Source organism: Oncorhynchus tshawytscha, linkage group LG02 (genome assembly GCF_018296145.1).
Source record: "Oncorhynchus tshawytscha isolate Ot180627B linkage group LG02, Otsh_v2.0, whole genome shotgun sequence".
Classification (NCBI taxonomy): Eukaryota; Metazoa; Chordata; class Actinopteri; order Salmoniformes; family Salmonidae; genus Oncorhynchus; species Oncorhynchus tshawytscha.
The window spans coordinates 38,370,786-38,384,818 of NC_056430.1; the positions used below are offsets into that span (position 1 = coordinate 38,370,786).

Sequence of the window (14,033 nt, forward strand, 5' to 3'; positions counted from 1 at the left end):
ACACCATGGGACCACGCAGCAGTCATACCGCTCAGGATGGAGACACGTTCTGTCTCCTAGAGATGAACGGACTTTGGTGCAAAAAGCTCTAAATCAATCCCAGAACAACAGCTGTACAACAATAGTACGCAAGTATAAACACCACAGGACCCCGCAGCCGTCATATCGCTCAGGAAGAGGATGCGTTCTGTGTCCTAGAAATGATTGTATTTTGGTGCGAAAAGTGCAAATCAATCCCAGAACAACAGCAAATGACCTTGAGAAGATGCTGGAGGAAACAGGTCCAAAAGTATCTATATCCACAGTAAAACGAGTCCTATATCGACATAACCTGAAAGGTCGCTCAGCAAGGAAGACACCACTGCTCCAAAACTGCCATAAAAAAGCCAGACTACGGTTTGCAACTGCACATGGGGACAAAGATCATACTTTTTGGAGAAATGTCCTCTGGTCTGATGAAACAAAAATAGAACTGTATGGCCATAATGACCATCGTTTTGTTTGGAAAAAAAAGGGGGACGCTGCAAGCCGAAGAACACCATCCCAACCGTGAACCGATTGGCAGCATCATGTTGTGGGGTGCTTTGCTGCAGGAGGGACTGGTGCACTTCACAAAATATATGGCATCATGAGGCATGAGGAGAGTTATGTGGATATATTGACGCAACATCTCAAGACATCAGTCAGGAAGTTAAAGCTTGGTCGCAAATGGGTCTTCTAAATGGACAATGAACCCAAGCATAATTCCAAAGTTGTGGCAAAATGGCTTAACTCAAGGTATTGGAGTGGCCAACACAAAGCCCTGACCTCAATCCTATAGACAATTTGTGGGCAGAACTGAAAAAGCGTGTGCGAGTATGACTTAGTTACATCAGCTCTGTCAGGAGGAATGGGCCAAAATTCACCCAACTTATTGTGGGAAGCTTGTGGAAGGCTACCCGAAATGTTTTACTCAAGTTAAACAATTTAAAGGCAATGCTACTAAACACTAATTGAGTGTATGTAAACTTCTGACCCAATGGGAATATGATTAAAGAAAGAAAAGCTTAAATAAATCATTCTGACATTTCACATTCTTAAAATAAAGTGGTGATCCTAACTGACCTAAGACATTGAATTTTTACTAAGATTAAATAAATGTCAGGAAATGCGAAGAACTGAGTTTAAATGTATTTGGCTAAGGTGCATGTAAACTTCTGAATTCAACTGTAATATCTCACTCTCTGACAACATACTCCAACAACCTGTCCCAGATATGCCTGAGCAATACAGTGTGCGCTGCATTGTGCGAGGTCTGGCACTATATACAGTAAACCAATACATTGACCTATAGGGGAAGAGAGAGCACACATGTGCAGGCAGCAGAACAGTGAAGTAACAGGGAAATAGAAGGGTGTGATACTGGATACCTATTGGTTGAATGTGAGGAATTTATGGAAAACCTATACAGAGGTCACGTGATCCTCAGTGTCTGGCAGGAACGAGGGGGCTGAAGAGAGGGAGACAGGATAAGTAGAGAACACCAGAACTCACAAGGGTGGGGCAAGCAGACACGCATAGCGACGTTAACTAAAACAGTGGTGTAATAGTCCCTTTTGATTAATAGCCCTGGTTACAAATATATTTATATCTCAACTACATTGTAGACCACAAGCTGAACTCATGAAGTAAAGACACCTCCTGTACCATGTGATTTGCAGGAAGACTGCTCCCCCTCCTTGCCATCCTGCCCTGAGGTGGCCTCTGCTGTAGAGCCCTGGTTCCAGGAAAAGGGGCCTAGAATGCAAACTGTGATGCCTGGGCAGAGTGGAACAGGAGGATAGAGAGAAAGTGGGAATAAGAGAACTACAGAATGAGAGAGACAGCCCGGAGAGAGGCGTAGTAAAAAGAGGTGATAAAACAACAGAAGCAAACAAAAATGCCCAAATCGGGAGATTGAGGGAGACAGAAGTTGTACAACTGAATGTATTCAACTGAAATGTGTATTTTGCATTTAACCCTCTGAATCAGAGAGGTGGGGGAGAGAAGGAAAGAAAATGCAAAAAAAACCTCCCATTTTTACATAAATCCTAAAGCAATCTCACTGTCCAGCAGTGCAGACTGCTCACTTTGGGAAAATAAGGGATTTCACAGAGAACCCCTTTGTAGAGTAACACCAGTTGGCCTACCTGTAAAATGGAATAGATGTTTGAGGAAGAATAAAAAATGTAAAAAATGTATGTAGAAATGATGTACGTGCAGAGACTTTCATTATTTATAAGGATGTCATCATAACAGACAGAATGGAATAACTTGGGAGTGCAATAAATGTAACTGCAACAACAGCAAATAAGCAATAAAATGTTTTTTTTTTAAACTGTGGCAAGTATTATAAATAACTGTCGAGGCAAAGATCCTCTCTAGTTGACACAAGACACTTGTTTTACCTCGCGGGCACCCCCGTGTGTATTCAGACGGTAAGCATCGCCAGAGATCCCTCCTATCCGAGATAACTACTTCAGCCCTCATCCAACACCCGTTCTGCCAGTCACATTCTGTTAACAGTCTGTAAACTTGCGACTGGAACGAGCTACAAAAAAACAGTCAAACTACAGTTTTATCTCAATTTCTTCATTCAAAGACTTAATTAAGGACACTCACGACTGTTGTGGCTGCTTCGCGTGATGTATTGTTCTCTCTACCTTCTTGCCTTTTGTGCTGTTGTCTGTGATCAATGTGTGTGCCATGTTTTGTGCTGCTACCATGTTGTGCTGCTACTATGTTGTGGTCATGTTGTGTTGCTGCCATGTGATGTTGTTGTCTTAGGTCTCTTTATGTAGCGTTGTGGTTTCTCTCTTATCGTGATATGTTTTGTCATATATATATATATTATCCCAGCAGGAGGCCTTTTGCCCGTCATTGTAAATAAGAATTTGTTCATAACTGACTTGCTTAGTTACATAAAAGTTAAATACAAATAATAAAAAACAATTGAGTGCGATAGGCATACGGCTACTACACCTTGCTGACCCAGGCATAACTTGCTGACTGATCAATCAGCACCTCTTATTCATTTTAAATAAACAAATTAATAGCTTCCAAAAATCACTGTAACCTACCTACATATCAAATCGTATGTTGAAAAAAATATACAAATATTCGATAATGTTGTCCTTATGCACGTTATTACGGTGTATTACGGTACACTAACGTTACCGTAGCTTTTCTATCGCGGTAGGAATATTGCGTGATACGGAAACGAGGTCACGGGAAATGGACTTCACTATCTTTGCATGACTTCAGAGGTTGAAACAGAGAGCAAACGCAGCCAAAACATTGCTTCTTTATCGGGATCTTTCGACAGATCGAATGTAAGTAATTAACCAATAGTATAAAGCTCACTCGAATGGCCGTGTAATAATTTGTACTCTCACTGTAAATGCTGCTCCATCCTAGCTTTATAGATGATTAGGACTGTCTTTTGGGATTCTGTTCTTGTCTGGGATACAAGCTAGCTTGTAACGTTAGGTGACATTCTAAGGTCACGAGGACAAATAACTTGCAATAAAAAACATACATTAACACAAAGCAGTGACTGTAAATTGTCAAACGCCGTAGTTTAAAATGCCACATCAAGCCACCGGGCTGAAGCTCTAAACTCTGGGTCCATCCCTCGTCTACTGTACTGCAGTAAGTTGAATAGTAAACAAATGTATAAGTTCAAGGCATGTTCCTGCTTTGTGTCACGTAGCTAAGTAGCGTTATGTGGCAAAGCGACATTTGTTATAAGCAATGCATCTGGAATATAAATGTATTATAATTAAATGAGTATCTTTGCAGTGCCTTCGGAAAATATTCAGACCCCTTGACTTTCCACATTGTTAGCCTTATTCAAAAAAATTATAACAAAAAAATCCTCAAATCTACACATAACAAAGCGAAAACAGGTTGCTAGAACATTTTGCAAATGTATTAAAAATAACCTCCCTTTTTACATGTATTCAGTCCCTTTGCTATGAGACTCGAAGTTGAGCTCAGGTGCATCCTGTTTCCATTGGTCATCTTTGAAACATTTCTACAACTTGGAGTCCACCTGTGGTAAATTAAATTGATTGGACATGATTTAGAATGGCACACACCTGTCTATATAAGGGCCCACAGTTGACAGTGCAGGTCAGAGCAAAAACCAAGCCACGAGGTTGAACGAATTGTCGTAGAGCTCCGAGACAGGATTGTGTTGAGGCACAGATCTGGGGAAGGGTACGAAAACATTTCTGCAGTATTGAAGGTCCCCAAGAACTCAGTGGCCTTCATCATTCTTAAATAGAAGAAGTTTGGAACCACCAAGACTGTTCCTAGAGATGAGCAATCGGGGGCGAAGGGCCTTGGTCAAGCCCGATGGTCACTCTGACAGAGCTCTCTCTAGAGTTCCTCTGTTGATAAACCTTCCAGAAGGACAACCATCTCTGCAGCATAGTGGCCAGACGGAAGCCACTCTTCAGTAAAAGGCAAATGACAGCCCGCTTGGAGTTTGCCAAAAGGCAGCTAAAGACTCTCAGACCATGAGAAACTAGATTCTCTGGTCTGATGAAACCAAGATTGAACTCTTTGGCCTGAATGCCAAGCGTCGCGTCTGGAGGAAGCCTGTCACCATCCCTACGGTGACGCATGGTGGTGGCAGCATCAAGCTGTGGGGATGTTTTTCAGCGGCAAGGACTGGGAGACTTGTCAGGATCGAGGGAAAGATGACCAGAGCAAAGTAGAGAGAGATCCTTGATAAAAACCTGCTCCAGAGCGCTCAGGACCTGACAGGCACAACGGTTCACCTTCCAACAGGACACAACCCTAAGCACACAGCCAAGACAATGCAGGAGTGGCTTCGGGACAAGTCGCTGAATGTTCTTGAGTGGCCCAGCCAGAGCCAGGACTTCAAGCTGATCGAACATCTCTGGATAGACGTTAAAATAGCTGTGCAGCGATGCTCCCCACCCAGCCTGACAGAGCTGGAGAAGATCTGCAGAGAAGAATGGGAGAAACTCCCCAAATACAGGTGTACCAAGCTTGTAGCATCATACCCAAGAAGAATCAAGGCTGTAATCACTGCCAAAGGTGCTTCAACAAAGTACTGAGTGAAGGGTCTGAATACCTATGTAAATGTGATATTTCAGTTGTATTATTTGTAAAAACCTGTTTTTGCTTTGTCATTGTGGGGTATTGTGTCTAGATTAAGGAAAACCAAATGTTTGTCTATTTTAGAATAAGGCTGTAACGTAACAAAACGTGGAGGGGTCTGAATACTTTCCAAAGACACTGTACATTATATTTGACCAACAGTAGTGTGTATGACAAGACTATAGTACCTACTGTAATTAGTGAGGGATAGAAGTTGGACTGTGTTATTCAAGCCAGTATTCCTTATGTCAGCCTCTCCTCCCAGCAGTCACCATGTCCTCCAACCAAGATATGCCAACATATGATGAGAATGAATCTAAATTTATGAGGAAAGCAAAGGAGTCTCCGTTTGTCCCAATAGGTAAGTGAAGAGCATGAATTATGTTGGTGGTTTCACCACAGTGGAACTTTTTCATAGTGCATGTTTGATTGAATCCCAGTCAGTCATGGAATAAATTGTCATCCACTTTTCCTACCCTGGTTCTAAGGTTAGATATCATACAACCAGACCATCATTGCATTTCCCATGTGTTTTTTTACAGGCATGGCAGGATGCGCTGCAGTGGTCGCCTTTGGTCTGTGGAGGCTCAAGTCGCGGGGAGACACAAAGATGTCAGTCCACCTCATCCACATGCGTGTTGGAGCTCAAGGCTTTATAGTAGGCGCAATGACATTAGGTAAGTCCTAATCCAATATGTGCTGTATAACAGATACACAGGCCCAACAGCTAATATCTCTTAATCAATTTACAGGAGCAACATGTATCACACAAGACTGTGTTGTGCCCTTATACACGTACCACTACCATAAAATGGAACACTAACATGACTGTAATGTTTGTCTATTTGTAGGGGTGATCTACTCTATGTACAAACAATACCTTGCCCCCACGGACCCAGGTAAAGACAGCAAGTGAGCCTACTAGCCAATCAGCAAGTGACATGACCAGAAAACGCTCCATGCCTGCCATTTCTGCATTCTACCCTTAGAAATAGAAATCATAGAATGGATTATATCTGTCAAAATAACATTCCATTCATGGCAAGTCATTTATTTTGGTGAGGGTGTCATTTAAGCTAAGCAGCATTTTTATCTGGCAGTCACTTTGAAGAAGGTTAGTACATTTTAGAGGAAGTCGAGTGGCACATTCATTCTGTTTCAATCATTACCTCATTGCTAGACACCTGCTGTAAACCACCAGTAAAATGCCACCTTGAAGGCGACCAGCACACCCATAAACTCCTATAGCCGATCCACTCATTGACCATTGTCAGCCTCACCATGTAGTGTTATTGTTATTATATAATAAATAATATTGGTTATTTTCTAAACTCTACTTTGAAATATGGGTTAAGTTTTTATTTAATTAACAGGTACAGAAGTAGGTAAAAGGTTGTTTTCAACCACCTATCTGCACACTACTAACTCTTCTAGGGGATGGATTGAAATGTACAGAATGGTTACCTGGAAGAAAATGGGGGATGGTCATGCTTTTTCAATTTCAGTCAAGGGGAGGGTTTAGTATTTTTTTAATTAACTCTAGTCCAGGGGAGGGTCATGTAATTTGTAATTGATGAAATTTCAATATTTTTCAGTGTTCTTGAATTTGTTGCTTATTAGGCTATATATCAATGTGTGCCTGGATGCGCAATGTCAAGTGTGCTTATAGGCCATTTAGTGTGGTGACAATCGTATGATCTATAGCCTATAGGCTACGAAGTGCATACTCGGAGAAGCAAAGAGCAAAGTTACATTTCTAAGAAAGCTGCTGGGATGGTGTAAATACAATTAGGCTGCAATAGATATTCCAACCCTGAGTCCTGGCCTGCTCTTGCTGATCAAAAACTTTTTTTGTGCTGTGTAGGTCTACAGTGGCAATTTAGGAGGAGAGTCAAAGGCTTCTTCTGAAAATAATTTATGATTAGGCCTAGTCCAAAAAAAATGCACACATACTAGCCTATGTTCTGTTCAGTTTGAGGAGAGCGCAAAGGTCAACTTTGATAGCGTGCTACAACTATAATTGATTTCAGTAAAAACTGTTTCTTGCCCATTATGTATTTATCAGAGTTACTGTCCTCACAATAAGCAAGATTCGAGTAACTTACATTGTGGTGCTGAAACTTGAAGCAACAGCTGTAGTACAATCAATCGGAAATGGACAGACAGCTCATGGTGCTTTAGGTAGGCAAATTCAAGTAGGTGTAATTCATTCAGTCTTAATGTTAATTAGACTTAACAATAAGAGAGCTTTGTGTTGGAGCCTATTTACGAAAGAGGTAGGCGTACCTGTTTGACAGACAAAAATAGGCTATCCATAGATTTGTTGGTCTAAGGCACTGCACCTCAGTGCTTAGAGGCGTCACTACAGACCCTGGTTCGATTCCAGGCTGTCCCATAGGGCAGTGCACAATTGGCCCAGCGTCGTCCAGGTTAGGCAGTTATTGTAAATAAGAATTTGTTCTTAACTTACTTAAATAAATATTTGTTTAAAAAACCCACCATGCACTCTTTAAATAACAGCCCGTCACTGTAACGGGGGTAAGATAAGTTAAATCCAAGACTCGAATTGAGGGGTAATGAAAGGATATGCCTACCTTTTATTTAAGAAAATGGCCCGGGAAAGACACGACTCCAATGCATATGGGAATATCATTGCCTCGTGTCGTTGACATTGAGGCTGAGCTACAACCTTCTATAGCCGAGAAGAAAAATAGACTTTGCTTGGGAAGTAATCTAATTCTGTTACTATCAATTGATTAAGCTATTCACTTTCTGTACAATAGATGTTTAAATTGGAGGGCCTGTTGTCCGGACCCCTCTATGGGGGTACCACAGGGTTTAATTCTCGGGCCGACTCTTATCTCTGTATAAATCAATGATGTCGCTCTTGCTGCGGGTGATTCTTTGATCCACCTCTACGCAGACGACACCATTCTGTATACATCTGACCCTTCTTTGGACACTGTGTTAACAAACCTCCAAACGAGCTTCATTGCCATACAACACTCCTTCCGTGGCCTCCAACTGCCCTGAAACGCTAGTAAAACTAAATGCATGCTCTTCAACCGATCGCTGCCCGCACCAACCCACCTAGCATCACTACTCTAGACGGTTCTGACTTAGAATATGTGGACAACTATAAATACCTAGATGTCTGAATAGACTGTAAACTCTCCTTCCAGACTCACGTTAAGCATCTCCAATCCAAAGTTAAATCTAGAATCGGCTTCCTATTTCACAACAGAGCCTCCTTCACTCATGCTGCCAAACATACCCTCGTAAAACTGACTATCCTGCCGATATTTGACTTCGGCGATGTCATTTAGAAAATAGCCTCCAAACACTCTACTCAGCAAATTGGATGCAGTCTTATCACAGTGCCATCAGTTGTCACCAAAGCCCCATATACTACCCACCATTGCGACCTGTATGCTCTCGATGGCTGGTCCTCGCTACATATTCGTCGCCAAACACACTGGAACCAGGTCATCTACAAGTCTTTGCTAGGTAAAGCTCCGCCATATCTCAGCTCACTGGTCATCATAGTAACACCCACCCGTAGCACACGCTCCAGCAGGTATATTTCACTGGTAATCCCCAAAGCCAACACCTCCTTTGGCCGCCTTTCCTTCCAGTTCTCTGCTGCCAATGACTGGAACGAATTGCAAAAATGACTGAAGTTGGAGACATATCTCCCGCACTAACATCAAGCATTGGCTGTTAGAGCAGCTTACCGATCGCTGCAGCTGTACATATCCCATCCAACCAACTACCTACCTCATCCCCATATTTGTTTTTTTATCTGCTCTTTTGCACACCAGTATTTATACTTGCACATCCTGATCTGCACATCTATCACTCGTTAATTGCTAAATTGTAATTACTTCACCACGATGGCCTATTTATTGCCTTACCTCCTTACTTCATTTGCACACACTGTATACAGATTTTCTATTGTGTTATTGACTGTACGATTGTTTAGCCCATTTGTAACTCTGTTGTTGTTTTTGTCACACTGCTTTGCTTATCTTGGCCAGGTCGCAGTTGTAATTGAGAACTTGTTCTCAGCTGGCCTACCTGGTTAAATAAAGGTGAAATAAAATAAAAACCCAGACAGCTTTTAGGTAAACACTTATGACCAACTCTCGTTGAGTTAAGTCACAGAAGAAGGGTAGCCAGTAGTCAAAGCTTACATATTTCTGCATTGGTAGGCCTACTCTGTCTGGGATGGAAAAGTAGACCTAACTTTTGAAAATACTATGCTCAGATTCCTATTGATTGTCGCAGATTTAATTGTTTGCCAACAAGACACACTGATTTAGCATTGTAGAAATAAGGCCTGTAATTTTGGTCATTTGTGTGGTATTAAAACATTCTGCTAATATGTAGAATTGCATGACATTTTTAGAAAAAGGCCAGTTTTTCTCAGACCTGCAAATACAGTGATATATCCATGCAATGCTTTTACTATAAAGACATTCATTCCACCCCTACTCTTGTCCACGGTGGTCTGCGAACCCACAACTTTCTGGCCTGCAGCCCTCTGTGCTATCAACTCCTGTGTTGCCATGTAATGCTTACAGGATGAAGAACAGTTTCTAAAACTGCTTATCTAAGGCTCTAATCTGTCCAGGAAGTGAGGGAAAATGGTAGGAATGTTCTCTGCTATCCACTTTGATTTAATTATTATTTTGGGTATAGGGGATGGTTACTTTTTTTTCCCCCCAAGCATTGGGGGAGGGTTTAGATAAAATATATTTTGCTGAAGGGAGAGCCATCCAATTTCATTTCAGAGCGGCCCGATTTTCTCCATGTAACCCTTACTATAAAGAACGTTCACTTCCCTAAAGAGAAGTATTGCAAAAAACCTCATGAAGCTCAACGGGTCTCAAAGATGATATTTTCAGTGTCCGGACTGTTAAAAAAATATATATAATACCGTTAATGAGTTTGTACATAGGGAAATTAGTGAAAAGTATTTAATGATTTATCTTTGGAAAGTGACAAAAAAAAAAAGTTATTTTATTTGGCATGTCATTTTATTCATCAAAAATGTATGGTACCAGCGAAACTTAACAGCCACAAACTGTTGATACTTTAGTTTCCTTTGAAAAAGATATATATAAAAAATAAAGTCAAGATATCTATGCGATTGTTAAATTGACCAAATACAAATGCTGGCTTTACAGTACATAAAATTCCACATTTAAAAATAAATGTCATATCTAAACATGTAAACCATACAAGTGAATGACTTCTGTATGAAGATTTCATAATTAAAACAATCCAGGGTAATGACTTCACTAAAGTGGTGTGATCATGGACACGCAGAGACCTTCTATTTATGATAGATCTACTCTCAAAATGTCAGTCTATAAATATATGTAAATTCTACAATGGTCATCAGGAGCTGTATTTAGCAGTGACACCTCTAACTTCATAGACCACGTCAAGAAGCAGAAAAAGCCTGCATCTTTCATTATATTGGGCTTTGGGTATGAATTTAAACTTCAACAGAATTTCAATGGGTAGAGTTTTGTACTAACAAAAACACTGAATTCACAGAGAGGTCAGTACAATTGTTAGTATCACATTAACATTTTCCCTGAGAAATTATTTTAAGGAAATGGGATAATTTGGGCTGCTTTTATGCCTTTCACTGTAAAGCCAAAGCTTTAGTTTTACTGGGGTGCTTTGGAGGGAATGAACAAAATAGCAGGACATTTGTAGAACATTTTAAATGACTCCACACAAAATCTAAAATATTTATCTATTAGCACCTTGAGTGTGATAAATTGTGTTTTATAAATAAAATGTAGAATTTTTTACTTTAAAAAATAAGTAAACTTTATTTAACTAGGCAAGTCAGTTAAGAACAAATTCTTATTTACAATTACGGACGACGCTGGGCCAATTGTGCGCCGCCCTATGGGACTCCCAATCACGGCCTGATGTGATGCAGCCTGGATTCGTACCAGGGACTGTAGTGACGCCCCTTGCACTGAGATGCAGTGCCTTAGACCGCTGCGCCACTCAGGAGCCCTGGGGAGTTATAATTGCAAGTGCCAGAGCAACTGGGTTAGGAAATTGTTCTTAAAGGGCCAATCCGCACTTGAAACAATAACAAAGCAGACAAAGCTGTTTTGATAAAAAGCTGAGGGATGGGCCTGGAGAAATGTAACCACTTAAATTCATAGACCGCGCTATGGATGCAAGGACTGACCCTCCAAGATTTGATGTACTGTGTTCTGATGGGGTACGACTGAACTATGGTCATGAGGCATTTCTAAGTAATATTCTTCAAGCAACAATTGATATACAATGAGAATACAAAACATTAAGAACACCTGCTCTTTCCATGAAAGACTGAGCAGGTAAATCCAGGTGAAAGCTATGATATCTTATTGATGTCACTTGTTAAATCCACTTCAATCAGTTTAGGACTTTTAGCCTTGAGATAATGGAGACATGGATTTTGTATCTGTGCCATTCAGATGGTGAATGCGCAAGACAAAAGATTCAAGTGCCTTTTAACAGGATATGGTAGTAGGTGCCAGGCGCACCAGTTTCTGTCAAGAACTGCAGCGTTACTGTTTTTTTTAACGCTCAACGGTTTCCCGTATGTATCAAGAATGGTCCACAAACCAAAGGACATCTAGCCAACTGTGGGAAGCATTGGAGTCACCATGTACCAGCATTCCTGTCCATGCCCCGACGAATTGAGTCTGTTCTGAGGGCAAAGGGGGTTGTGGGGAGGTCTTCCTAATATTTTGTGTACTCAGTGTATATCATTAATTTATACGCTCAAAAATGGATGTAACAACTGTGAATTGGCCCTTTAAGTGTTTACCCTGATAAAGTCTTACGAAAATGAAGTTCTCTGTGTGTTCATAAATTTAAAAAAATTCTACAACGTACATGCATATAAATTGGTGGCAATTGCCTTTTTTTGTAACAAACTCACTACACACAGTGTATTTCCCATATAAAATGATCACAGCTTTTCAAAGTCATAAAAATGCTGTCCCGTGAAAAAGCCAGCTCATTTGCCGAATTTTTATAGTGCCACGTTGATCAAGCATGCTCGACATGATAAAAACCAACAACTCATTGGGGTAAACTTGATCATAGGCCTAACCTTCATATAATGCCAATCATAGTTAGGCTACCTGCCTAGTGGAATGTCAAGTGAGGGGTTCAAGGCTTCTTGTAAGGGTCAGATGATGAGGATGGGCACTTACGAAGGTCTGGCTGGCACTAAGGCACAGGAGGCGCACTGCATCCTCCATGTTAGGTCACCCCTGTGAATTCTCTCTAGCTACAGACTGTATCACTGTTAATAACCACTCGTCCAACGTGTTCTTCTAATCTCTCCACCATCGTGTCGCTGTCCATGTCCTTCAGCAGGTAAATGTCATTGTGGCCAGTCAGCATCTGTTGAGAAGTGAAGAAGAGCGTGAGAGATGGTTAATCTCATGCAATGCGAGTTTGATTCTCTTATTACTGAATGTCATAAGCACTCGATTGGTAGGATCTCATTCATCAACTCATTAACCATTCCTGGGAAATGCTTAAGCAGTTGTATGTTGACTGTGCATAGGCTATGTACTGTAAGCAGCAAAGCCCTTTTCATCAAGTGATTGTGAGTGTTCAATGCAAATGTTGTAATCTATAGTGTCAAAAATGGACAAATGCAAAGAAATCTATCACTGACACCAACCAAATGTAGTGTCAAAAGTAGTGCTTACCAAGTTTTTCTCATTGGGCTTTCTAGGGCCTGGTGATATTTATTCAACATCAAATGTGGTCAGCCCAGTGCAATGCGTAGCTGCAGGAATATGGTTCATCAGGACTTTTATTATGAAGTGGTTGCTACAGACTAGCCCTGCTAGAGCTGCCCCGGTCAACTGTAAGTGCTGTTATTATGAAGTAGAAAAGTCTAGGAGCAACAACGGCTTAGCCGCAAATTGGTAGGCCACACAAGCGTATAGCGCATAAAAATAGTATGTTCTCAGTTGCAACACTTTATTGAGTTCCAAACCACCTCTGGAAGCAATGTCAGCACAATAACTGTTAGTCGGGAGCTTGATGAAATGGGTTTCCATGGCCGAGCATCCGCACACAAACCTAAAATCACCATGCGCAATGCCAAGTGTGGGCTGGAGTGGTGAAAGCTCGGCGCCATTGGACTCTGGTACAGTGGAAACGTGTTCTCTGGAGTGATGAATCACACTTCACCATCTGTTAGTTCGATGGACAAATCTGGGTTTGGCGGATGCTGGGAGAATGCTACCTGCCCCAATGCATAGTGCCAATTGTAAAGTTTGGTGGAGGAGGAATAATGGTCTGGGGCTGTTTTTCATGGTTCAGGCCAAGCCCCTTAGTGCCAGTGAAGGAAAATCTTAACGCCATAGCATACAATGGCATTCTAGACGATTCTGTGCTTCCAACTTTGTGGCAACGGTTTGGGGAAGGCCCTGTCCTGTTTCAGCATGACAATGCCCCCGTGCACAAAGTTAGGTCCATACAGAAATGCTTTGTCGAGATCGGTGTGGAAGAACTTGACTGGCCTGCACAGAGCCCTGACCTCAACCCCATCGAACACCTTTGGGATGAATTGAAACGCCGACTGTGAGCCAGGCCTAATCGCCCAACATCAGTGCCCACCTCACTAATGTATGTGGCTGAATGGAAGAAAGTCCCGCAGCAATGTTCCAACATCTAGTGGGAAGCCTTCCCAGAAAAGTGGAGACTGTTACAGCAGCAATGGGGGGACCAACTCCATATTAATGCCCATGATTTTGCAATTAGATGTTTGATGAGCAGGTGTCCACATACTTTTGTTTATGTAGTGTACAATAATGTTCAAATACCAAATAGAT

The 14,033-nt window shown here is 41.4% G+C and overlaps 2 protein-coding genes across 5 annotated transcripts in view; one reads left to right on the plus strand and one right to left on the minus strand.

The window, feature by feature from the left end:
• Positions 1 to 3,197: 3,197 nt before the first annotated feature.
• On the plus strand, positions 3,198 to 6,487 carry LOC112216142 (HIG1 domain family member 1A, mitochondrial). The gene is made up of 4 exons (XM_024375897.2): positions 3,198 to 3,350; positions 5,404 to 5,512; positions 5,694 to 5,828; positions 6,003 to 6,487. Exons 1-4 carry the CDS (start codon positions 3,273 to 3,275, stop codon positions 6,065 to 6,067), a joined length of 387 nt encoding a protein of 128 aa, XP_024231665.1. The 5' UTR covers positions 3,198 to 3,272; the 3' UTR covers positions 6,068 to 6,487.
• Positions 6,488 to 10,116: 3,629 nt separating this feature from the next.
• Positions 10,117 to 14,033, minus strand: part of LOC112216120 (natural resistance-associated macrophage protein 2) — a 42,638-nt gene continuing 38,721 nt past the window's right edge. For 3 of the 4 annotated variants that reach the window (XM_024375848.2, XM_024375864.2, XM_024375857.2), the window contains exon 17: positions 10,117 to 12,585. In XM_024375848.2, coding sequence (XP_024231616.1) covers positions 12,466 to 12,585 — 120 coding nt within the window. In that variant the 3' untranslated portion in view covers positions 10,117 to 12,465. The remainder of the gene's footprint in view (positions 12,586 to 14,033) is intronic. The other variant, XM_024375873.2, reaches the window with a different exon arrangement.

What these genes read in the sequence shown, in the direction of transcription:
- LOC112216142 (XM_024375897.2), top strand. Translation starts at nt 3,273, where the DNA reads ATGACTTCAGAGGTTGAAACAGAGAGCAAACGCAGCCAAAACATTGCT. An exon ending in GATCTTTCGACAGATCGAAT is followed by an intron (nt 3,351 to 5,403) that starts GTAAGTAATTAA and finishes TCCTTATGTCAG; the next exon opens with CCTCTCCTCCCAGCAGTCAC. An exon ending in GTCTCCGTTTGTCCCAATAG is followed by an intron (nt 5,513 to 5,693) that starts GTAAGTGAAGAG and finishes GTTTTTTTACAG; the next exon opens with GCATGGCAGGATGCGCTGCA.